General features: G+C 34.4%; 2 protein-coding genes across 3 annotated transcripts; both read left to right on the top strand.

Annotated features, from left to right (window-relative positions):
* Nucleotides 1-1,471: 1,471 nt before the first annotated feature.
* LOC136221237 (DEAD-box ATP-dependent RNA helicase 10) lies at nt 1,472-11,146 on the top strand. Of its 2 annotated transcripts, none has more exons than XM_066008880.1 (15): nt 1,472-1,752; nt 2,338-2,474; nt 3,630-3,789; nt 3,883-4,018; nt 4,145-4,214; nt 4,327-4,389; nt 4,504-4,578; nt 5,524-5,643; nt 5,991-6,032; nt 6,126-6,200; nt 6,858-7,004; nt 7,111-7,248; nt 9,122-9,233; nt 9,332-9,420; nt 10,800-11,146. In XM_066008880.1, exons 3-15 carry the CDS (start codon nt 3,654-3,656, stop codon nt 10,917-10,919), a joined length of 1,323 nt encoding a protein of 440 aa, XP_065864952.1. In that variant the 5' UTR covers nt 1,472-1,752; nt 2,338-2,474; nt 3,630-3,653; the 3' UTR covers nt 10,920-11,146. The 2 variants fall into 2 exon arrangements, with proteins under 2 accessions (XP_065864952.1, XP_065864951.1); XM_066008879.1 differs by having other exon boundaries at nt 2,335-2,474.
* A 1,890-nt stretch (nt 11,147-13,036) lies between these two features.
* On the top strand, nt 13,037-15,603 carry LOC136221221 (transcription termination factor MTERF9, chloroplastic-like). The gene has a single exon (XM_066008878.1). It carries the CDS (start codon nt 13,230-13,232, stop codon nt 14,793-14,795), a length of 1,566 nt encoding a protein of 521 aa, XP_065864950.1. The 5' UTR covers nt 13,037-13,229; the 3' UTR covers nt 14,796-15,603.
* Nucleotides 15,604-27,333: the final 11,730 nt, after the last annotated feature.

Here is a 27,333-nt window from a genome sequence, read left to right as displayed (position 1 = left end):
TACTATTAAATAATATTACGATTTTTTTAAAGAATTAACCAATAATTTAAATATTAACGTAAAAAAGTTACAAAATTAATATAATATTTAAATCAATCATAAAATTTATTAAACAATAGTATATATCCAATATTCGACTAGTAAATATTATATGAAAGATATATTTAAATTAAATTATTGAAATACTATAAAAAATTGTAATATAATTTTATTTATTAGTATTACTTTTATTATATTAATATGGTAAATAAAATTCTATAAAACTTTGTGAAAAATTAATAAATATGCATTAAATTTATATTATTTGATTTTGGAAGATTTTGTGTCAATTTATATACAAATTTAATAGTTTTAAAATCGTTACTTAGTTAAAAAATAATTATATCGTTATTTTAGAGAATAATGTAAATTTAATTAATTTGACTATATATATAAAAAAATAAAATAAAAAGCTCGTGGTTTCTTTATTTGTAAACAAAAGTTTAAAATTTTGTAAAAATAAGTATGTGGTATGTTTTTTAGGGGTGAATAAAAAACCCAATGACCTGGACTGAAAAAAACGATTAACCAAATTGATGGTTTTGATTTAGGATTGTTTCAGTTTCAGTTTCAGTTTATCGCGGTGTTTGATTAACTGAACAGTTTAATATATATTTATATTTAGGCAAATGATATATACAACCCTTAGGGTTGTATATAAGTATTAAGTGGGTTACTAAACCCAGCCACTAATTTATACTTCTAATCCCTGAAATAGACCATACTACCCTTTGCACTAAATTTCAAAAAACCCAAAACCTCTCAAGAACCCTATACGATTTTTGCTCAAATCCGGACAAATTACTGAACCGAATCATGGATGATGACAGAAACCGTAAAGGAAAAGATAAATATCGGAACCCTTATATTTATACTTATATACTTATAATTATACTATATACATAATAGTTATATTATATACTTAATACTTATAGTTATATTTGTGCTAGAAAATATTTATGTAATTATATATGTACTTAATTTGTTTTTCTTACGGAAAAAATAGTGGGTTACTAAACCCAGCCCCATTTTCACTTATAGTTATCTTTTTCGTACTTATAGTTATCTTTTTAGAAAAAAAAAATCATTAGATTCATGATCTTTCACTTTTTGGTAGGGGTAGGCAAAAAACTTGTACAAACAGGTCATTGAACCGAAAATCGGTAATTCGAATTGGAAAAAGTGGTTAACCAAATTAGAGGTTTTTTTAGGGTTGAAAAAATATACTGATTTCGCTTTCGGTTTCGGTTTGGAATATTAAAAAACCACAGTTTATGTTAACCGAACAGTTTAATATATATTTAAAAAAAATATATACACACTATACTATTACTTACACTATACTAATACTTTATACAAACTTATTATATATAAATTATTATACTTGATTCTTTTTCAAAATATAAACCTAAACTAAATATTTGTTATTCTACCTCTTCCTGTACTAGAAAACGATTTTATTATTCTTTTGTCTAATATTTGTTTCTTTACTGTCTAAGAAACGAAAACCTAACAAGCAGCCAGCCGCCACCGCCACCACCACCACCACCTGCCTAGCGACCGATCTCCATCCTCCACCGGAGTTCCTCCACCGTCGTTCTCCACCATTCATCCCTTCCGAGCGCTCTAGTTCCTCCACCGTCTCGCACACCGTCGTTCCGTCTCGTCGTTCCTTCTTGCCCAGTGTCGTTCTATTCCGTCTTGCACATCGATGTAAGTAAATTTCTGGTTAAATTTCGATTTTTCATGCTTGTGATGAATTAATTTCTGGGTTATATTTCTGTTCATGGTGGTTTTTTGGGATTTTTCTGCCGCAGCGCTTGGTTGGTCTATTTAGGGTAGTATAATGTTAGTCTCTTCCATCTTTGTAAGGTCAGATGATTATACAATCTATTTTTTAGTCTCTCTAGGAGAATCTCGTGGCCCACCCGATTAAGCCTAGGGCCGAACCGGGTTGGCTGCCCCTTTAGGCAATCGTTCAAATCGAAATTGTTGAAAAAAAAAACTCAAAAAACGAAACTAACATGTTCACGTGTTTGCTGTTTTTCCTCTTTTTTCTTTCGGAGGCATGATTTTGATTCGTGGTGTTCTTCGGGTTTTTGGAAATCCTTTTGAGTTTGAGAGAATTTGATGAATTTGAGTTTTTGGTATTGAAAAATGAAAAGGGCATAAATGTCCAATAGGGTGCGACGGTGAGTAAAATAGGGGCGACGTATAGCAGTCCACTTATTATACTTATTCTTTTTCAAAACATAAACCTAAAGCTAAATATTTGTTTTTTTTTTGAATTTAAAGCAGCCAGCCGCCGCCACCACCACCATCTGCCTAGCGATCGATCCTTTGTTCACGACGACGGTGTGAGAGGGTAACTTTCCGGCGACCGTTTCTTCTTTCATTGGACGACGACGTCTGCTTGTCGGCTTGATTTCTCACTGGTTAGTCGTTTCTCTTTGCTGATATACTATTTTTGGTTTTTTGGCTGTGTTTCTGGGTTTTTTTTGCTGCGATACCTGGTCTTGTGTGCGATTTCTTGCTTTGAATTTGTGTTGTTTTTCGCTATCTTTGTGTGTTCTGGTGGGAGGGGTACCGGTCAAAGGTTACGGGTTAAATTTCTATTACTCATGTTTGTGATGAATTAATTTCTGGGTTAAATTTCTGTTCATGGTGGTTATTTGGGTTTTTTCTGCCGCAGTGCTTGGTTGGTCTATTTAGGGTAATAGTATTGTTAGTCTCTTCCATCTTTGTAAGGTCAGATGATTATACAATCTGTTTGTTAGTCTCTTATGTCTGACATCATTCCTCTGCCATATTTTATGTATTATGAGTTATAAATCCTAATTTTAGGAGGTAGTTAGACAAAGGTACTGGCATCCTCCAAGGCATACTTTAACGTGTATATTAGCCTTGACTATTTTGAAATTTACGTTGCATATGCTTAATTCTGTTCAATTCAACTTGAATCCTTTATCTTCTTGTGTACTTCGCATAGTTCCAACTTAATATTTACTCCCTCTTCAACTCTCATCAGGGGATCTCCTCTTTATATGCTTGGTTAAGCTTATCTATTACTAAGGTAAAAAGATAAGGACTCAAAGCAGATTGTTAACTAAACAATTATAGGGATTTCTCTTGATTCCCCAGTCAAGGTTCTTCACAGCCATAACCACTTCATTATACATGTCTTTAGTTGCATGAATATTCTTGGCATGAATCTTCTACTTCTCCAATTTGAACTAGAGAACCTCTCTTTATACTCTATCTTAAGCTTTCTTAAGGTCCATGGAAACCTTATGTTGGTCATATTTTGGCTAGTACATTTTCACCAAACTTCTTTTGAGGAATATAGCTTCTGTAGTCAACTTCTGTTCATAAAGCCAAATTAATTCTCACACTTTAGAACAACTTCTCCAACCTTGGTTCAGTGACCACCTGATACAAGTTCATAGTATGACTCATGAGCTTGATACATCTATAATTATTATACTCTGTTACTGAGGACAAACCATACAAACTCTTACATTTCCTGCACCGTTCAATACTTCTATGGGAATCTCATATGGTTCATTAACTATATTTTTTTTGTTTTACAGTTCTGCTGCACAGATTTTCGAAAAATGGAAGAAGAGAACGAAGAAGTGAAGACGTTCAAACAGTTGGGTATATGTGAAGAATTAGTGGAAGCCTGTGACAATTTGAGTTGGAAGAACCCGACGAAGATACAGGTTGAAGCAATTCCAATTGCACTTGAAGGTATGATCTCTTAGACTTTTCCTAATTGCACAGTTTTAATTATTAAATCTCAGCGATAATAATCTTCTGATAACATTAACTTTGAATTTCTAGGTAAAGATTTGATTGGTCTTGCTCAAACGGGTTCTGGTAAAACGGGAGCTTTTGCTCTTCCTATACTACAAGCTCTTATTCAAGCATCAGAAAAATCTGTTCAAGCTTTCTTTGCTTGCATCCTCTCGCCTACAAGGTTTGCATTCACTATTAATTAATTTGATTTTGAAAATGCAGCTCTTCCATTCAATTAGATATTCTAATTCATAAAATATTTGAATTTTGCTTGTGGAGTTTTAAATTTGTTTTCTTGTTATTCAAGGGAGTTAGCAATTCAGATAGCTGAGCAATTTGAAGCTTTAGGATCTGGTGTTGGCGTGAAATGTGCTGTGGTAGGCTTTTACTCTTTCCACCACATTCAGAAAAATGGCAGTATACTTTTAATTCACTTGACCAATTTATTTATTTTTGGCTAATGAGCTGTCTTTTCTCCTTTTGATGTAGCTTGTCGGAGGAATTGACATGGTGCAACAGTCTATTGCCCTAGGAAAACGGCCACATATTGTTGTAAGTCTTTATTTTGTCATTGTCGGAAAATAACAAACAGTGTATTGTCATTACTGTTTGTTCAATTTGAATATTTGCTCTTCTTTTTTGTGATTTGTTTCTTGCTTTTTACAGGTTGGAACCCCTGGGCGGCTTGTGGATCATTTGTCAAATACTAAAGGGTTCTCTCTCCGAACATTGAAATACCTGGTATGATATTTTACTATTAGCATCAACTTACTGAGTTTTAGTTTGAATAAAAAATATGAAAACCATTACTAGGTATGAACTGAAGTTTTGCATTTGAGCTACTGATGAGACACCAACATGTTTGCTCCCACATCTTAAATTATAGAAGTGTTCTTTACATATGAATCTAGCACAACGTATTCCGGGACGCATATACTCTTGATTTGTACATATATGATATAAATTGATAACGTTCATAATTGAAAAAGAAAAAGAAAAAACAGGTTTAAGATTTTATTGTATCTTATAATTAGTTGGCTAGTTCAGTCCACCCCTTGCTTTATTCCAAAGAATTTAATGCTGCTCCTCAATCGATGTCCTTCTTAAGTCCCTTGGAATATGTCTAAAGGTCAGCCTATGCTAATCACATAGCTTAGTGTAATAGTGTGCTGTTAATTTTAGTAGATATATGTGAATTTAGCATCCAAATTTCCCATGAAAAGATTTTACTCAATGGCTAGAGTTATAATCGTTGAGGCTCTGCTGGTTTTCTGGTTGTTGCTTCTCTCTCTGCTTGTCCTTGTCCAATGTCCAAATACTCGTAGTTGGTATTTTTACTTCCACTTTTGAGTTTGTTGACATAAAGTATAGATGTGGTGTGGTGTTATTTGATGGATCTACATATATTTTTAGATTCTAAGTTTGTAATTACATTTTCAAGGTGTTCAATGCCACTAAGTTCTTAAATACTTTCTCTGATTAATCTCTGGAAAAGATTTTCGAAATTACAGTTTGATTTCTTATACATGATAAGAGGCTATTATGCACTTCACTTTACTGAAGTATTTGCTCTGATGTCCATATCTTACTTAGGATAGTCCGTTCTGTATCTGTCTTAGAAAATTGAAGTGGTCTTACATGTTTTTTTTTTGCTAACTATTTGGATTTTTCAATTATTTGTTTCAGGTCTTAGATGAGGCAGACAGGTTGCTGAATGAGGATTTTGAGAAAACTCTTGATGAAATCTTAAAGGTTATCCCGCGGGAACGGAGAACATATTTATTTTCTGCTACTATGACAAAGAAGGTATGCTGACCTATGTTGTACTTTGAACATGATCCTCATAGAAACATAATGACAGCTTGAAGTTTTTACTTTTATATATTTGCATTCGTTCTTGCTCAGACCTCTTAAATTTTCTGTAAGACACCTAATTGTTGATTGAAAGTCTTCCAAAGTTAGCTTTTATTTTCATGGTTATGCCTTTCAGTACACCCTGGATGAGGGTATAACAATACTTAAAACTTGCGTGACTGATATCAATTATAACATCAGTTCAAGTCGTAAATTAGTTGCAATGGAGTTCACAGATGGAGAGAGAGTGAATCTAAGTGGCATAGAGTTTTTATGACAACATTCTTTCTTCTTTTCAGGTGCGAAAACTCCAGAGGGCTTGTTTAAGAAATCCTGTAAAGGTGTGGTGTGATGATATCATTTATACAGATCTTTTTATCTCTACCTACTTTTTTTGCCTTGCTGGTAACTAATGCAAACTATTTTTCTTTCAGATAGAAGCAGCATCGAAATATTCCACTGTTGACACATTAAAGCAGCAGTTTTGCTTTATTCCTGCTAAGTACAAGGTTTGGACTTTTCCCCTGACTGGATTACTTTCCTGATGCTAAATAACAAGATCCTATTACAAGGCGGAGACATTTAACTCTGGTCAAATTGGATCTTCCATTCTGGTAGCAAGGAGAAAAGCGTAATCAATGCCTTGTGATATAATGTTTGGCGAAATTTACCGGTGTAATTTTCAATAAAAGATTGAGGTCGAGCTGAATTTTACGAGTTTTCACTGCTTTGACTTGATTCTTGTGTTAGGTCAATCTCATACTTTACCAATTAGCATTAGCAAATGGCTAAATCAAGTGTTCGTAGGAGCGCTTTTGGTAATAGGTTTTCTGCTTGCGCAATTCTTCAAAATATGAATGAATTAGAGAATCATATTTTGCAGTAGCACTGAATGATCCTGTGATAGGAAAGCTGTAAGAGTGGACTATGACAAATTGCATCATATCTTGAAATCCTTGGGAAGATAAATGTTTATGCGTTAAGAAGATTAAACCTCACATCTTTGAGATATTTGGATTTATAATTTACATGCTATCGGTCAACATCATGGTTGGCCCTTGAACACGAATTGTAGTTCTACCTTTCAATTGATATTTAGTAACTGATAGTTACTTTCATATGTTGCTTTTGTTGACTTGTGCAGATTTTCTGTGTCATGCTTGCAGGATTGCTATCTTGTGTATCTTCTGACTGAAAAGTCTGGGTGTACTACTATGGTTTTCACCCGAACATGCGATGCTACTAATTTTTTGGCTGTGGTCCTTCGAAATCTTGGTCTAAGGGCCATTCCTATTAATGGTCATATGACACAGGTAACTAATTTTATCAAATTGTTCTGTTTGATTTGTTATACTGATGTGGAATGTCTTTCCATGTTCTTCTAAACCGAGCCTTACTTTCACTGGATATTTTTGGCAGACAAAAAGATTGGGAGCCTTGAATAAGTTCAAAGCTGGAGAGTGCAATATTCTTATATGCACTGATGTGGCAAGTAGAGGACTTGATATTCCATCTGTGGAAATGGTAATCAATTATGACATTCCAACAAATTCAAAGGTCAGACCTTCTTCTACTGTCTTTTATTTTAGACCTGTTCTGTCACTTTTTTTTTTCTAATGTGTTTCCCTGCAAATTGATTAAAATACTATCATTACAAAATTGGTTTAACTAGAAAGAAACCAATAAATTGGACGACAGTGACTCACTACATCAGTTGATGGCTACCCTTAAGTCTCTGATCATTTTCTTGGTTATTTATTTGTAAGGAGTATCTAAACATTTGTTTTCTTGGGTGCTACTTAGTGCGAACGCAGAAGAAAGTTAGATTGAGTTTCTGTTTTTCTAATTTGTAATTTGTATGTCTTTTTACTTTTATTTTGTTTTCTTTGGGTTTGGTTGGGTTACCGCAAAACTGATAGTCATAGGTTTAGATTTATTTCTTTTTGTAAAAAGTGTCCCCGAAGTGTAAAAATGAAAAAAACAGGGGACACTTGTTGCCATGTTCGGTGCGTGGCCCGCCAGGTCCGACCCGCACACCTTCCTTTAATCATATGTCCTACCTCATAAACATCTCTTATATTTTCCATGAGAACAATTTGAGAACCAATAAAACCCTGTTTTCCCCCCCTTTTTTTTCTCGATTCTTAGTCAATGTTGTGATGCCTTCTCTATTCTTATTCCACCATGAGAAGGATCCAGCTAAGATACATGATTTAATCATGGAAACTGCTTGTAATTGTCTCACTATTTTTGTCAAACACAAAAATTAAACTGAAACAGCTCCAGATTTCCTGAAAGCTTTGAATATAAGTCTAAGTCAATCTCTGCCTAGCCTTTCAAACCCTACTCAGAACAAGCAGCATCAACAGCATTAATGAGAATATCTCAAAAAGAGAGAAATTGCTTTCTTTCCAAAGTTTTGCAATTTCCCCCCCTTCTGTTTTGTTGTTTAATTTGTAGATAGACCTGTATACATTTTTTATTTGTTGCCTTTGTTGCCTTTGGTTATCCCTTTGCTTTATATACCGTGAATCTGTAATTTTTATGTTCTTGAAGTCTTTGTTTTTGTAGCAAATGTTGACACAAGCCAGAACTGTATTATTTATAGGAACTATTTTAGATTATATTAGAGGTTTTCAGCGTTACCATAAGCTTTACTTACCAGTATCTTGTTGTTAATCGGTGATTCCAATATTGTTATTGTAGACTAATTATTTTGCTAGAGCTTAGTAATATCTAGAAACAAGGTACGAAAATACCCCCATTGTTGCCAACGGTAAGCAATTTTTACCCCTAATGTCGTAAATTGTACAATTGAGGGTCTAATGTTGGTAAGCTGGTCTAATTTCAGGCATCATTAATGGAACTCTGTCCTCAATCAGAACCCTACTGTCTCTATTCCACTTGTGTACTATTTTGTCACCTTATCAATAACAAATCAAAGACACACGTGAACATAAAAAATTAAAAGAATTACCCGTATTCTGCATGTGTAGGACAAAAAAATCGAAACATTTTGTCGAGCTTAAAGGCATTTCATTCCCAAACCTATTTTGAAATTGCAAAAAATGCAGAATTATTGGTTTCTGAACCAACTCATATGCAACTGATAAGAACACGCGTGAACAAGATATTCACGTTTTGTTTTGTAATGATGTTTGAAATTGGCTTAGGTTTCCAACTTTGGCCCTCTATTATACAATTTATAACGTTAGGGGTAAGATTGTTCTTGGCTTGCGATGATGGGGGTATTTTTTTATACTTCATCTCTTATATTTATGTATGTATTTCTTCTTTCTACCATACAACTATTTCTTTCTTTATCTTTCCTTTTATACCTGTTAATAGGGTTATTATACTTAATCATGATCTCAAATGATGAGCAGTACTTATCCCTGCCAATATGATCTTTTCTTTTTCTTTTTTGCAGGATTATATTCATCGTGTTGGAAGAACTGCCCGAGCTGGTCGTTCTGGGGTTGCAGTTTCGCTTGTGAATCAATATGAAGTGGAGTGGTTTATACAAATTGAAAAGCTTATTGGTAATACTAGATACACATCTTGGAGACTGTTTTCGTCATTTTCGATTGAGTATGAGTCGCATTGTTGTGCAATATCTGAATATTTTGCTATATTTCAGGGAAGAAACTACCCAAGTATCCTGCTGAAGAAGAAGAAGTTCTGCTTTTCCTGGAGCGTGTTACTGAAGCCAAAAGAATTTCCCAGCTGGTATTGAGTTAATCATTATATTTACCATTTATTCCCTTTATATTTCACTGTTTTCTTTTTCAAACAACCCAGTCTTATAATAAGCCTTACATTCTGGAAGTATAGGGGTGTCAAAACGCGTTGTCGTGTTATGTGATCTATATTTTCCACATGATTATATATGATATAAATGTAACAAAAATGAAACTGGTGTCAAACGGGTCTTGTCAAGTGGGTTGTTTTTGTAAATCGTGTTACAAATTGACAACCCTACCAAAATTCCCGGTTGTCGTTAAATTTTGGATTAGCGCCAAAGTGATGTAATTTGAGATTTTCCAACTCGTCATTCACTTTCGATCAAGGCTGAAATTGAGCCGAGCCGAGCTTTGGCTGGTCATGCTCGGCTCGTCAGAACATTGATGAGCTTGAGCTCAAAATCCTGTTCGTGAGCTGCTCGTGAGCAACTCGTTAATTCTATTCATGAACTTTGCTCTCGAACAACCGACTTGTTCGTGAATTATGTTCATTTCAAATTTCTTTTACAAAACTACATTGTTTTAAATTTCCCACTTTAAACATTATAATTGAGCTTGTTCATGAGCCTATAACTGAGGCTGCTTGTGAGCTTTTCGGTCTAGTTTCTCCATGCTTAAGCTCGGCTTGTTTATAAATCGAGCCGAACACGGTCGAGCTTTTATGGAGCCGAGTGGTTTGGCTCATTTACAACCCTACTTTCGAACTAATTTGATTAGAAAAGCAAAATTCATTTGCTAATCAAGTATTGACTACTGACACGCCATTTTATACTAACTTTCAACCTATTTAACCTGATAATGAACTGTTGATGCTTGATATTCCCCACTCCTGAACCTCCTCTATGAATTGTTATTGGTTTAATACATTCAAGCCCTTCTGACTTGCATTCAAATACTTAATGATCCTTAAAACTTTAAAAATAACCTTTTTGCCCCCTCAATTTGCTTTATCTTCCATGGGTAACCCCTGATTTCCACGTGGCTGGAAGTTTAAGCAAGTTGAGGTGGCAGAAAAATCATTTCAAGCAAGTTAGGGCGGCAGAAAGGTTGTTTTCCAAGTATGGGGAATCATTAGATGGTTGACTGTAAGTAGGAAGGGTTGGATATGTATTAAGCCAATGATTATTTGTTATGTTGCACGGAATCTGAAATTGAAATGGACACCTAGAAACATTATTTCTAAAAAAAACATAGCTAGGAAACCGTAATGGAAACGGAGAAGAAACTGAAACAAAAACGAAACAAGGAAACGCTAATTACGAAGAGTTCCTGTGTAACATAATATTATTTATTTCAGACATTTTCAGTGATCTTAAGTATTAAGCAGATTGATCAGTCAACTTCATTGAACTTGTGTTTTTGTAGCAAATCAAAGAAAACGGTGACGGCAAGAAGAGGAGACGCGGAGGAGACGAAGATGAAGAAGTGGCAAAATACTTGGGGAACAAGGGTAATAAATCCAAGAAGTTTAATAAGAGAAGATGAGATTTGCAACAAATTTCAAATTTTGTTTCTGGTTTATAACTGTTAAGTAGATGAAAGGAAAAACTTATAGTCTAGATGCTGTATCCGCTTCAAGTAGGGGTTATCGTGTTAAAATTTTGTTACATTATTCAAGTAGGAGTAGGAGTGATAATTTGGGTTATCGTGTTAAAATCTTGTTACATTATTTATATGTCCATATCATATATATATGGCCGTGCCATTGAATATGCAGTTTTGAATTGATTTTATCGGTTATTTTTATTCTCTCATTCATTGAGAAAGATAATAAAAGGATAAAAACGATGAAAGTTCAAATTTATTTATATCGTGTTTTGAAAGTGTATTTACTTTTAATGCATGAACTGAACCGGACTGGTTGGTTTAATTCGGTTTGATGAAAATTGGTCATAATTTTGGATTACATTTGGTTCTGTTTTTTAATCTTTAAAAACTGGTCAGAATTATTCAAACCGTTCGGGTGAACTGTGAATCGGTTGATTCAGTGTCGGTTGAGCGGTTAAGGCCAGGCATCTTTACTTGAAAAAAATGTAAATTTTAGCACAAGAACTTGAATCCTTAAACGGTGGATTTTAATGTTTACTATTGTACTAACATTTCAATTATCAATACTATTAACTATTTAAGATTATATAGTTGTATTGTTTCGAGAAAAAAAGATTATATAGTTGTATTATAAATTAAATAATTAAAATATTATTAATTATTTTATTTCATATTTAGATAAACATGGTAAACAAACTTTTGACTCTCTATTCTTTCTAGTTCTTTGACTGATCTAGTTCTGACAACCATAATAATAATAATATCAAACAGATAATGTTCAACAATGCGTCTAAATTAATACGGAAGTTTACATGGAAATTCACATTTGAAAACTTATTTACAATTATGTTAAGTCATGTCAAACTAATAAAATCATTATTTTTAATATAATTTAAAGATTGAAGTTTATAAATTAGGGGTCTATGATATATTATCCAGGGTTTAAGATTTATGAATTAAGGTTCGAAATTTTTAAATTAAGATATAGCACTTGAACTTGAGAGTCGCCATCAATCGAGTTCAAATTAGAGTTTAGATATCAAGTCAGCTTTAAATTGATCCTTATTTCATATCTTGTTTTAAGTTTATCTCCCTCATCTCTATATCATATCTTTAAAACAAGATAAAAGCCTTACATTATTTATCCTTATTCCACCTAATTTACCTCTCGTACCCAAGGTTGTAAAAACGTTAGACGCTAGTCGGGCGAACATGACCCTCGAGGATTAGTCGGAGATCCTCCGAAGATTAATCAGATTTGTAATTTTATATTTTTTATTTGTTAATCAATAAATTGCTATATTATAAAATTATTTATTATATAAAAATATGTATATTTGAAACATATATCTTTAAAAATGTGTATACATCAACATAATATTATTGAAACAACTTAAGCAAATAAAATATTATGTTGACAAGTAATATAATTTAGTAAAAGCTATAGAACAATATCCTTAAAATCTTAAACCATATAATAAAAATAAATATAAAACCAATTAAATCTAAATATTTGAAAATAATAAACACAGTATCATGCTACATGTTCAAAAATGAATTATAATAAAGCAAAAAAAAAAATCAATAAAAATAAACACGTTTGTGCATAGTCGATTTGTCGGTTAATCGGCTTCTAGTCGGTCTAGATGGAGCCCAATCGGTTAAAAATCGTCTAAGAACCTAAAAAGCTTTAGAGCGACTAATCGGAAAAAATCAGGGCTCAATCGCTAGATCTGTCCATGGATTGGGCTGGACCTATCAAGTTTTTAGATAAAAATGCTCAATTCAAGCCAAGTCCAACCCGTTATTAATTTAGGCGTGCTCGAGCTGAGTTGGATTTCAAGCTTAAAAATCAAATCCCAACCCCAACTCATACAAACCCACCTCTTTCTCTCTCTCTATAAAATTTTTAATTATAAAAAACAAAATATTATACTTAAAAATAAAAATAAAAATAAAAATTTAACATATAAATATATAAATTTATTAATTAATATTAATAGGAAGACCATACTCAACTGACCTGTGCTATTTTTATTCGTTCCAAGCGTCCAAAAAATAGACGGACTTTAACAAACCTGAATCGGGCTGAGTCTAAACCCTGTCCAAGACCGGACGAGTAGCGGACCCATGAACAGGTCTATCACTGTCTCTTTGAGATTCATCCGTGTTCATTCTTCTTCATTGTGGGATAAGATTTTCAATGCTATGAATTTGTAGGTTGAATTGCAGAGAAATTTTGGGGATATGAAACTAAATCCCACCTCTTTAATCAAGCTCCGCTCTTTCTTCATTGCCTCCCAAAAATTTCCTTGTTCCAACAAAAACCCAATTTTCAATCTCCCTGTATTCTTCACCACCGGAACGCCCCCCAACTGTTTGACAATATGCCCAAACCAAATTGAAACTGTTCTCGAGGAAGATTTAGAGCCGCCGCAGAAGGACTCTGTATTCTTCACCACCGGCACGCCCGCCAACAGTTCGACAATAATCCCAAACCAAATTGAAACTTTTCTCGAGGAAGATTTAGAGCCGCCGCAGAAGGGTTCTATCTTCTTCACCACCGGCACGCCCACCAACTGTTCGACAATAATCCCAAACCAAATTGAAAATGTTCTCGAGGAAGTTTTAGAGCCGCCGCAGAAGGAGTCTCTGTTCTTAACCACCGGCACGCCCGCCAACTGTTCGACAAAAAGCCCAAACCAAATTGTAACTGTTCTCGAGGGAGATTTAGAGCCGCCGCAGAGGGAGTCTGTATTCTTCACCACCGGCACGCCCACCAACTGTTCGACAAAAAGCCCAAACCAAATTGGAACTGTTTTCGAGGAAAATTTAGAGCCGCCGCCGAAGGACTCTGTCGAAGTTCTCAAAAGATGGGGTTGCAACGACAATGATTTGCTGAAGATTTTATCTCGAGGCCCTGCTCTACGCAATGCTGATGTTATCTTTCTTCAATCTAAGCTAACATTGCTTCAAGGACTAGGAATCACTTCAACAGACCTTGTAAAGATCATCAATTGCCGCCCAAGATTTCTCAGTTCTCGTATCAACCATTGCTTTGATGAACGCCTGGAGTATTTCATGACATTGTTCGGATCAAAGGAAGTTCTAATTAAAGCCATTGTAAGAAACCCTTCACTCTTGACATATGATTTTCATAACAGTATCAAACCTGCAATTGCAATGTATGAACAAATGGGTGTTCATAAGCATGATTTAGTTCCAATGCTCTTATCTCGGCCTACTTTGATTCCTCGAACTTCATTCAACGACGAGAAATTAGAGTACATTACTAAAACTGGGATTCAGAAGGACTCTAAGCTGTATAAATACATAGTTTGCATCATAGGAATCTCAAGAATTGAAACTATCCGTGAAAAAGTTGCAAATTTTGAAAAATTTGGGTTTTTGGAGGATGAAATTTGGGGTTTAATTGGGCGTTGTCCAGTTTTATTGACTCTATCTGTTGATAAAGTTCAGAGGAATATGACTTTTGTTGTAGCTACTATGAGGGTTCCTGCAAATGTGGTGCTTAAGTACCCAAATTTGGTGTTGAGTAATCTAGAGGTTGTTTTGAAGCCAAGAATGCATCTTGCTGGAAAACTACAAGGTATGAATCTCTCTCCACAAGTTAAAGGACCTCTTATGTTTAGAGCTTTGAGAATGACAGAGAAAAGATTCTTGAAGTTCTTTGTTTGGTGTCATTCTGAGGATGTTGCTGAAGAATTGATGGAGTTTTATGAAAAAGCTAAGGGTTGTAAGAGATTGGCTGAAAACTCCAAGAGAACTGTTCATAAAGGGTTTCCTTTCTGAACATTTTTGCCTCACAGGTGCATATTTTTATGGCTTAATGCATAATTAAACACCGGGATAAGGTATCAAAATGACCTCAAGATTTATCGGGAAGTACCAATTTAACCCCAACGAATAAAGGAGCACTATTTTAGCCTCAGTGTTTGTGAAATCATACAAATTTACCTGTAGGTAACAAAACTTCACGCTTCACGTTTGTGAAATGGTACCAATTTAGTTCTAAGTTCTGTTACTCGCGGCTAAATTGGTACCAAAACCTCGAGGCTAAACTTATGCTATTTTGTATGTTGAAGTTAAATTGCTACTTCCTTAAAAACCTTGGGATCATTTTGTACCTTATCCCTTAAACACCTAAACTTGTAACGTTTTGCCGAGTGGTAATTAAGCTTGGACCTATCACATACTTAAAACTTGTAATTTTTTTTGCGGGTTGGCATCCCGAGCTTGTCAATTTTGGACGTATTATGCCCTTATTTGCTAAGAATTCCGAAACTGATAAGTTCAGGTGTCAACAACAACAAAGCCTTAGTCCCGAAATGATTCGGGGTCGGATAACATTACAAGAGTGCCAAATTGTAAAACATTACAAGAATAGATTGTAATTATGTATTAAGCCTATTTTTATAATAATTTTCTTTATCTTACATAATCACTGAATGACAGTAGTGATTTTCATAAACTGTAGATTCATTCTTTCTGAGTTATCTTATTTTATTTATTTTTGTCTTCTTGTTTTTTAAGGGTTAATTACAAATATATGCCCTGTATTTCACAGATTTGCAGATGGTACTTTTGGTATTTTTGGTTACGAACGCACTCCGTGGTTTGCAAAAATTTTATTTTTTTTGTTAACGATATCGACTTCAAAATGAAAATTTTCAAGAGTTAAAAGTATATTTTAAGCAACTGTAATTCTTCAAACTTTTTAGGTTTGAGATCATTTATGTCTTGTTTTTAAGAGAGAGAAAATTTATGTTTAGAGAGAGAAAACTTCAAAAATGATCTTTTTTAATAATAAAAAATATGATTTCATAGTAAATATGATACTAATCAATTTTAATTTTAAATTTTTTTCATTTTGAGATCGTTTCTACAGACCATGGGTATCCATGCAAATCCATGAAACCACAAGGTATGTAGTTGTAATTAACCTTTTTTTAATGCTATCATCAGCTCTTTGCTTTCGGAAATAAGCTATCGTTCAGATTGTGTTACATGAATCTCTACATTTATTGCTTTAGAACAATCTAGAGATTAGATACCAAAATAGTTCAAGGTTTTATTACTTATAAAATAACACATTTCAGTTTACATTTTACGATTCAAGCTTTCACTAATAGAAATCGACACATCACATGACTTTACCGTTAACCCTTGTACACCTAGGCGCGCCGCCACATATTTCAGTTCCAACATCACTTTTATTTTTCTGCATTATAAATTGACAAACGTTTATGCCATCTGATGTGTCAATTTTTGGCCAGTGAGGGCTTCAATTGTGCCCTTTGACAAACATTGGAAATGAATTGTGTTGTTGCATAAGGGCTAAATTGGTTCTTTCCCAAAAAAAAGTTTGAGCCTATTTTAGTACCTTATCTCAACAATCTATTAGTATATCTTTTTAACAAGGTGTAGGTAGAGATGTAGCCGAGCTGAGCTGAGCTAAGCTTTGGCTTGCTCAAGCTAAGCTCAGCTCATTAGAAAATAAATGAGCTCGAGCCGAGCTTCGAGCTTGTTTCGAGCCCAAAATCCTCTTTGAACTTAGTTCATTAAGAAAATTATCTAACCATGAATTGTTTGTGAGTAAATAGTTAATTATATTTATGAAGTCTGCTCGCGAATAGCTCTTTAATTGTGTACATAAATAAGCTTACAAATAGTCGTCTATTACTCATTTATTATGTTTGTGAACGAACTCATCTAATAGCAAATGAAATAATATTTGGGAACTAACACAAAACTATTTAGATATTTTGTGAACTAATTAGATATTTGTGAACTAACACAAAACTATATAGTTTTCTACAAAAATTAAAATTTGTTAATAAATGTTCTAATTGAGTTTGCTCGCGAGCTTTTGAGCCGAGTTTTGGCCTGCTCAAGCTCGGTTCGTTTATGAATCGAGCCAGTAAATCATGCTCATGAGCGGTTCATTTACGAGTAAAGTCGAGCTGAGTTTTTATCAAGCCGACCATCGAGTTGTTCATGAGCGGTTCGATTCATTTACAACCGGTATATAAACAAGCTCACAAGCAAAGTTCGTAAATAAATAAACAAGATGCTTACAAATAGTTCGTCTATTACTCATTTATTATGTTTGTGAACAAAACTCATCTAATAGCAAATGAAATAATATTAAGTTTAGATATTTGTGAACTAACACAAAACTATATAGTTTTCTACAAAACTAAAATTTGTTAATAAATGTTCTAATCGAGCTTGCTCGCGAGCTTTTGAGCCGAATTTTGGCCTGCTCAAGCTCGGTTCATTTACGAATCGACGTAAATCATGCTCACAAGCAGTTTATTTACAAATCGAGTCGAGTCGAGCTGAGTTTTTATCGAGCCGACCACCGAGTTGTTCATAAGCGGTTCGGCTCATTTACAGTCCTAGGTGTAGGGCAGAAAAATGCAAACATGCTATTGTGTAATCTGTAGGCTTAATATATTTCTAGCCTCTTGTAACTGTTCATTAAAATGAATTGATCCTATACTTTGGAAGCGTTTATATATCGTGAATTTGCTTAAAGTGATTTATTGATCCTCTAAGTCCATGTGGTAAAGCAGGATGGGTTTTGGACATTTAATTTAGTGTAGAGAGCTAATGACTCGTTAAAGCAAATTTAAAGGATCGATAAGCCACTTAAAAGAAATGAAGGGAATCAATATCACGGTATAAAAAGTTGTTAGCTTTTCTGACAACTATAGGAGTTAGGAATGCATCAAGTTGGATTAAGATGTGAATTTTAAAATTTAATATGACGCACGCTTGTTATATAATTAACGGTCTCTTACCCGACCAGACGATATTCGTTTTTTTACCAAAGCAGAAGAAGGCATAGTGATCGCTGACCCGAATTTTCTTTCCGGGCAGACAGAGAGGCGCATGAGCACGAGTTGATCCATTAGATATAGATGTTGGTGTAGCCCTCTCCAATTGTTTTTCTTAAAGTTCGCGTATATGTCAAAGTTTTAATGAGTTATTCACTAAAATGACGCTTGAAATAAAAAATAAAGTTAAAGATCCGGGTCAGTTATTGATAGAGTGGATAGATCTGCTATTTCTTAAAACCTGTCTTCTACTTGAAAACCGTGATGTAATGTGTATTCTCGTTCCGATCATAGAATAGATGGAAAAAAATGGAATGATGTTATTGAAATAAAATAAAATTTATTTGAAGTATGAATTTATTTCTCTGAACTAGTTAGATGGTTTAATGCATCAGTCATCTATCAACTTGTTCAAAATGTTTGATTGAACGAGAATACTATAAACAAGCTCACAAGCAAAGTTCTTGAATAAATAATTTATTAGTCTGTCGAAGACCATTAGCAAGAGATTACGTTTTGTTTTTAACCTGTTCAAGCTCTGCTTGCTATAAAATTAAGGAGCTCGAGCCCGAATCTGAGACAAACTTTGGCTTGCTCAACGAGCTCGAGCCAAGCTTCGAGCTTGTTTCGAGCCCAAAATCCTGTTTGGACTTGGTTCATTAAGAAAATTATCTAACCGAATTGTTTGGGAGTAATCGTTAATTATATTTGTGAAATTTGCTCGCAAATAACTCTTTAACTATGTACATAAACAAGCTCACAAGCAAAGTTCTTGAATAAATAAACAAGATGCTTACAAATAATTCTTCTATTACTAATTTATTATGGTTGTGAACGAACTCATCTAATAGCAAATGAAATAATATTAAGTTTAGATATTTGTGAACTAACACAAAACTATATAGGTTTCAAACTAAAATTTGTCCATAAATGTTCTAATCGAGCCTGCTCGCGAGCTTTCGCCTGCTCAAGCTTGGCTCGTTTACGAACCGAGACAGTAAATCGTGCTCACGAGCGGTTCGTTTACAAATCGAATCAAGCTTTTATCGAGCTGACCATCTAACCGCTCATGAGCGGCTCGACTCATTTACAGTCCTAAATCCAACCACGCAATTGAGGCAACATTTACCACTAAACTTTTTGACTATCATCACAAATAGTGCAATAATCTGAGTCAAATTCATCCAAAAAAAATAGACAAGAAAAATAAAGAATTTGATATCCGAAACAAATGAACCGAGTCAACTAACTCAGGTTTAAAAGACAGTTAAAAAGAACTAACCAAATTTAGGTCACTTTTGTACAGTCATATTCACATGCACCTTAATGACCAAATGAATTTAGTCACTCACCGTTAGATATAGACTTACTAAATTTAAACCTTGGATGTTTTGTATTAGTAGCCTGAAGCATTTATTAGTATGTCGAAGACCATTAGCAAGAGATTACCTTTTTTTTTCTGCAAACAGAACTACATGATCAACTATGGGGGAAATGAGCACAACATGTTTTACTCTTCCATAGGAATTAGTAAAGAAACCAAGATAGAAAAGAGGTAGTAGTCTAATGCTTCATCTTTGCATTGTCCCTGAGACCAAGTTTTGATAGAACAAAACAGTAAGAATCCCAGTCAGTTCTTCGGAGATAATTCAACAACTTCTTTCCCCTTTGCAGCATCTCTCGAAGACCCTTTCGAGAGTGCTTATCCTGCATCATTTTCACGATCATATAATTAAATAAACCAACACCACCACTCTCCATATCGATCCGTACAGTCTATTTGCAGACAACATTTAGTTCAGAACCGTGTTCTTTTATATGATATAAACACACGGTTTTGATCACATGGACCTTAATAACCATGCAGTATTTGGTCATTCACCATTACATCTGGGCTTATTAGAATCTTAAGGTGAAGATTCAAAGCATCCTACGGTTTAGATTTAATAAGCCTAGATCTAATGGTGAATGAACAAATCCACTTGGTCATTAAGGTCGATGTGAACATTCTTGTATAAACACATACTCTTTACATTCAAAAATGCGCGGGAACTGCATGTTCAAGCATTACATTTAATTACAATGGCATATCATCAGATTTTGCTAATTCATATCCCTACTTAGGACATGAATAGGTACTTAAAATCATAGTAGAGCATCCACACTAAATAATAAAGGCCTAATACACAAATAACCCTCTGAACTTGTCCAAATGTTGCAACTGCCTCCCCCCAACTTTCAATTGTAACAACTTACCCCTCTGACTTGTCCAATTGTAAAACATAACCCCTCAAACTTGTCTAATTGTAAAACAGAACCCCAAAAGATAAGTCTTATTTTATTGTTGCGTTAAGAAAATTAACGAGGGAGAAGCGAATTTTATTATGTTTTCTCAATACACCCCTTACATCTATATCCAACTACGATTTTAATAATCATAGGTTAGCTCCTATTTATTAATAGGGTAAATAATTTATTAGTCCCCCAGTTTTTACCTAACACACTGTTTAGTCCCCCTATTTTGAAAAACATATTTTAAGGTCCATATCTTTTGTCAATATTAACCTTATAGTCCTTTTATCTATTTTTTTAGATTTTAAATCGAACATATCTTAGCTTTTAAGACAACCACAATATAATACAAGTTGATCATGTTACTCTGTTATTTGATATATATATGTTTATGCTAAAATATAACGATTACGAGTCTAAAAAAACTAGACAAAAAGACCAAATGGTTAATATTGGCAAAAGCTAGGGACCTTACAATGTGTTTTTCAAAATAGGGGACTAAACAGTGTGTTAGATAAAAACTAAGGGACTAATAAATTATTTACCCTTATTAATAATAAGTTGCAAAAATGCAGAGCATATTATAGAACCAAAAATAACTGCATTTTCAATATCATAGAACCAATTGAACTAAAAAAGTTCGAGCTAATAATTAAAGATCCACTTTATATTAATATCTGACACATCCCAGGATCGAACCGTAGACCACTTGGTCAAACCGGCTCTAATACCATGTTATGGAACCGTTTTAACCAATGCGTATTCACGTGTGGGAGTGTGTCACATATTAATATGAAGTGGACCTTTACCTATTAGCAGAGCCGGTTTGACTAAGCTATGAAGCACGGAAACGTTGATGAATCAACGTTTCCACGTTTATCGTGTGAGAAACGGAAACGCCCGGAAACGGAAACGAACCGTTTCCGAGCACGTTTCTGTAAATATGGAAAACTAGAAACGCGTTTCCAATCTCAAGTCTGTAAAACCCATTCGAATTCCAGATTCATGAACTGAAATTTGATTAACTGATACGTTTAATCATCAGTTCAAAAGTCGTTCTCAAATCTATATAAACCTTACCTCTTTTAATTTCTTCAATTGGAATGTTGAGACTGAAATCGATCAATCTCCAGAGTTCAGAAACGCAGGTATCTTCGCCTTCTTCGTTTTCCTCTTCGTCTTCTTCGTTTTCCTCTTCGTCTTCTGCTGCTGCTGCGTTATGCGAATGTTGTTCCTCTTCGTCTTCTGGAAGGTTTTATTATTATTTTATTTTTTTTGGGTAAAGTAAATCAGGAAGGTTTGATTATTTAGTTGGTGGGTAAAGTATATCAGGAAGGTTCGTTTTATTATATACAGTGGACCTCAGTGCTAATTTTTTAATATAAATTTGTTACAACATTAAGATGCTAGTGGATGTGTAGTGTTGTTTTTGATAATGATAGTTTTTTTAATTTTGAGATGCTAATATATATTTTAATTACAATAATTTGTTTATCTATTTATAATTTATAATTATTTTTATGTTTTTATTATACTTTTTAATATTTATAAATATGCTCCTATATTTTTAATATTTACACGTTTCCCCCATGTTTCCGTTTCCTATGTTTTTAAAAAATCGCGTTTTCCGTTTCCGTTTCCGTGCATCATACTGAGGGGGGCGTTTGGTTTGGGGGTTTCAGGAAAGGGGAGGCTTCATTCCCTTTGTTGGTGTTTGTTTTGCTAATTAAATAATTCCCTTTACCCTTTTTTAGTTTTGGGTTTACCCCTAACTTCTCTAACCCATTCCCCACTCCCCCTAAGGTTTTCTATTCCCTTTCCCCTCTCTTTCTAACCTACACTCCTTATAAAATTCTACTTTACTCCCTATTTTATTTTTTATTTTTATTTTGGTCTCTATATTTTTTTATTTTTACATTTTTTTATCTTTGGATTAATTTCATTTTTGTTATATATTTTTAATTTTTTTACTCAAAAAATATTTTTTTGACTAAATTTTACTTTTTTTATTTTTGTTTAATCCTTATATTTTTTTATTTATATTTTTTATCACTAGATTAATTTCACTTTTGATCCTTATAATTATTTATTTTTACCTTTTTACCCTGAAATAATTTTGACCAAATTTTTTTCTTTTATCATATTATTCAGTTTTAATATTTATTTTTAATTATTTTAAAATAATTATTTTCTTTTTAAATATAATATTTATGCATTTTCTTTGATTAATTTTAACTTTTATGAACTTTATATTATTATCAATAAGGGTAGCAAGTGAGTGACGTTTTAGATTGTTTGAGATTATATATGAAGTTATTTCACGTTTTATGGAAACTATAGTAAAAGAGTTGAATTTTTTTTTTGATTATATATGAAATTAAAAAAAATAGTTTTGATTCCCTATTTGAACCAAACATCCACAAAGGGAATAGGGTGGAATTGCATTCCCTTTCCTAAACATATCCAAACACATAGGGGTATGAATGCTCATTCCTTTCCTTTCCTTTAGTTTCCCTTTGATTCCTTTTCCCTTACCCCTTGTGAACCAAACGTCCCCTGACTAAGTGGTCTAGGGTTCGATTCCTGACAGTTCCATTTATTGAGTTAATTGCAGGACATGGTAATATGAGCATGTGTTTGCACGCTTCAAGCCTAGTGAGCTTTCGTATGTCAGATATTAATATAAAGTGACCTTTAACTATCAGCTTGAGCTGTTGGTTAAAACGGTTCCATGACATGGTATGGAGCCTGTTTGACCAAGGGGTCTAGAGTTCGATTCTTGGCAGCTCCATTTGTTGAGTTAATTGCAAGACATAGTAATATGGGACTGTGTTTGCACGCTTCAAGCCTATGAAGTGGACCTTTAATCTATCCGCTTCTGCTGCTGGTTAAAACTACCTTGAATACGTGCTGATCCACAATTTGACTCTGACATTTTGAGTTCTTCTCTATCATTGGAAAGCTCAAGTTCCAATTTCTCAGCATAACACATGGTGTCTGGATGGAAATACTGCAAAAAACACATGTGTCATAATAAGAAAAAGGGGAAAACGAACTTATTTCGAGAGTATAATAAGCATTTACTCAGCAAATTCTCCCGGAAAGAAAAGCAGAAACAATTATTTCAAGTGCTATAATAATCTTTTAATTCTTCAGGACTTCTTCCCAATTCCTCAAGTCAGGAATCACACATTTCAAAGCAAGAAAAAAAAAGACATATTTCAAGTGTTTTAACAAGTGCTTAATTCCTCATAAATTCTCCTCAATTCTTCAAGTCAGGAATCACAGATTTTGGAGCAGCAGGAGCCAAACAAAATTAACAAAAACCTGAAATAAACAATTAAATGACTGAAATATATCCATTATCAATCCTAGAAAAATTATTAATTAACGTTGTCTTCCTGTTATGATTTCAGGTACCAAATAAAAAACAAATCATCATATTCTTTTATACCTAATATATTAAGAAAAATATCACATCTACAAAGGTTGCCAAATAAAAGCATGTAATATAATGTCACTACCCTAGCATGTTACACTATGAAGTGAATGTAAATGATTACCATATACTGAGGCCACATACAAACAACAAATCATTATAGGAAGAACAAGGATTTTAGGAATTTCACTACGTAAATCAAAGAGGCAAACTCATACTTGCCTTTTCAACCAAGTGCTCCGGTCCACCCAACTGCAGGATGTTAAGTCTTGGGACTGAAATAATATAATCAAATCAAGGATTGTAGTGAATAATATCAATAATTTCATTAAAATGTAAGTGAAACCACATCCAGCAAGTTTAGCATGTCAATCATATTTCACACGATATGAAATTAACAAATAAACAATGAACAGCCATTAGCCAAAGGCTAGTAAGCAAATAAAGAAACAAGCAATCATCAAGAGCCCACCAAAAATAATCTTCAATGCTAATTATGAAACATATTCAGATAGAATTTCTTCTCCTGCAGGAAAAACAAAATCAAAACCACTCTGGCATCAAGATGTTGTTCAATTTAGAAAAATTTAATAGACAGCACCTCAACAACTAGCAAACAAAGTTAGCTTTTGTTTTTCTTTCTTATGCGGTACTCACTTGAATCCTTCTTGAAGCTCTCTTGTTCCTTAATTTTTTCCAAGCTATCCTTCAATGCCTGGAATATGATGGTTCATGTTAGCCGACCCCGAATCATTTCGGGACTAAGGCTTTGTTGTTGTTGTTTGTATCCTTCAATGCCTGAATTGGCATTCCAGGCCTCAATTTTTCCATCTCCTCCACCTCCATTGTCCTCAATTTCCTCAAACTCTCTCTCAACTCCTCAAAGAAAAACCATCCGATCTCCTTCAAATCTGGCCGCAACTTCCTCAACTTATCACCCAACTCAATGATGTTATACATTTTGACAATTTCTATACTCCTCTTATCTTTCCCAGTCATTTGCTCCTTCGTAAACATCGATAATGGCAGCTCCTGGGTCCCACCAATCACAGTAGACTCCAATGGTTCTTTTTCATTTTCAGGTTTCAATTTAAACCTGCCTGACAAATCAGAAAACGATACTGGATCTCCACTCTCACTACCTGTTTTCGGGGACGTATTTGTCCTCAATTGAGCACAAGCATCTCGAATAGTTGCAAAAGACGAAATGGAACTGTTTGCGTAATTGGGGCTCGATAATGGGAGCTCCTGGGTCTCACCAATCACAGTAGACTCCAATGGTCCTTTTTCACTTTCAGGTTTCAATTTAAACCTCCTGCCTGACAAATCAGAAAACGATACTGGATCTCCACTCTCACTACCTGTTTTCGGGGACGTATTTGTCCTCAATTGACCCAAAGTATCTCGAATAGATGCAGAAGACGAAATGGAACTGTTTGCGTAATTGGGGCTCGATAATGGCAGCTCCTGGGTCTCACCAATCACAGTAGACTCCAATGGTCCTTTTTCACTTTCAGGTTTCAATTTAAACCTGGCTGAGAAATCAGAAAACGATACTGGATCTCCACTCTCACGACCTGTTTTCGGGGACGTATTTCTCCTCAATTGACCCAAAGTATCTCGAATAGACGAAATGGAACTGTTTGCGTAATTGGGGCTAGATTGAGTAGTAACAGTACCCTCCTGTGATTCTACATTCGCGTGTCGTTTATACAAGTTTTGGAACGAATTGGGGGCATCTTGGTAAGGAGAAGAAGAGAAGAGATGAATGAGAGAAGGATTAGTAAAGGACCTGTGTTTAGGTTTTGTATGAACGTGATTTGAATTTCAACATTCAAATTAAATTGGATTGAATTTTGAACACAAGCCATGCAATTTTGTCAAAGTTCACATTAGTTTTTTTTTCTTTGTTCACGTATAATTTTTGATTTTGATTTTTTCCATTCACATCTCAAAATTTTCTTATAAATACCATGTATTGGCATAGGTTTGTGCATCCTAGCAATTGATGTTAGATTGCTAGTTTGAGTGATATTCTCCAAGAGAGAATTGTGAGGTTTTGGGTGTATTGGGGTTAAGGGTTTTGAGTGTTATTTTCTCCATTCTTTTGTACCACTTTTGTCTCTCTAGTGGAATAATTTTCGGTCTCCTTCGCCCGTGGACTAGGCACACCGCCGAACCACGTAAATCCTTGTGTCATTTACTTTATTGTTCTTCTTTTATTTTGTTGTCAATTTATTTACCCAAATTAAATATTTCGTTCCGCTGCGGGGTTTTCCCTAACAAATTGGTATCAGAGCCAATTAATATTTATTTTGGGATCTACTATGGCGACAACAAAATTTGATATCGAGAAGTATGATCGTACTATCAGCTTTGCCTTATGGCAAGTCAAGATGAAAGCTATTTTGACACAAAACGGATTGAGCAAGGTGTTAGCAAACGAGTTACCTCCCACGGTAACAAAGGAGAAGAAACAAGAAATGGAGGAGAAAGCTCTAGCTGCCATTCAGTTATGCTTGTCAAACGAGGTTCTGCGTGAAGTCATCCATGAGAAGACTCCTAAAGGCTTATGGGAGAAACTTGAGTCTCTCTACATGTCCAAAAACCTCACCAGCAAGCTTGTTGTGAAACATCGTCTTCACATGCTCAATATGGCGGAAGGTACATCCCTAAAGTCACACCTTGATAATTTCAGTTCAATTTTTCTGGATCTGGAAAATTTAGATATTAAATATGAAGAAGAAGATAAAGCTCTTATGTTGTTACGATCTTTACTGCCGTCTTTCAAAAATTTTCGGGAGACCATGATCTACAGTAAAAGCACTCTAACTGTAGATGAGGTTAAATGGTGTCTATTTTCAAAAGATCTAATAGACAAAGAGCTTTCTGGTGATAGAAATGGCCCTGCAGAAAGTCTGGTTGTTAGAGGGAGATCTTCTACAAAAGATCCCAGCAGCAGCAACAACAACAATCGATCGAGATCAAAATCAAAATCTAGATACAGTAATGTGACATGCAATTACTGTAAAAAGAAAGGGCACATCAAAGCTGAATGTTTCAAGCTACAGAAGAAAAATAAAGAAAAGGTTTATAAAGAAGACAATCATGCCGACGCCAGTGTTGCTGAAGATGAAGTAGATTGCGAAGTCTATGCCGTGTCCGACGATGGTGCTAGATCTGGACAAGGGTGGATCCTTGACTCTGTTTGCTCATTTCACATTTGCCTTCACAGAGATTGGTTCTCCTCTTATGAATCAGTAAACAGAGGAGTTGTGTTAATGGGAAATGATTCTCCTTGTAAAGTTGTTGGTATTGGTACCGTCAAAATCAAAATGCATGATGGTGTTGTCAGAACCTTGACAGATGTACGGTATGTTCCTGACATGAAGAAAAAACTTATCTCTTTATCTGCTTTAGATGACAATAATTGCAGATTTTCTGGTGGAGATGGAGCCTTGAAGGTTTTGAAAGGTGCTCTAGTCGTAATGAAAGCCAGAAAAGTTGGAAGATTGTACGTGTTACAAGGTTCAACAGCCACGGGTGTTGCTGCAGTTTCCTCTTCCATGCCGGAGTCAGACATTACCAAATTGTGGCACATGAGGCTCAGCCATATGAGTGAGAAAGGCTTGTCCATGTTAAGTCAACGAGGTCTCCTTTGTGGTCAACATACGTCCAAGTTGGAGTTTTGTGAACATTGCATTTTTGGCAAACACAAACGAGTCAGTTTCAACACTGGTGTTCACCAAACAAAATG

This window comes from Euphorbia lathyris, chromosome 1, assembly GCF_963576675.1.
Source record: "Euphorbia lathyris chromosome 1, ddEupLath1.1, whole genome shotgun sequence".
NCBI lineage: Eukaryota > Viridiplantae > Streptophyta > Magnoliopsida > Malpighiales > Euphorbiaceae > Euphorbia > Euphorbia lathyris.
The sequence above is the reverse complement of the archived record's forward strand: the minus strand, read 5'-3'. Positions and strand labels throughout refer to the sequence as shown.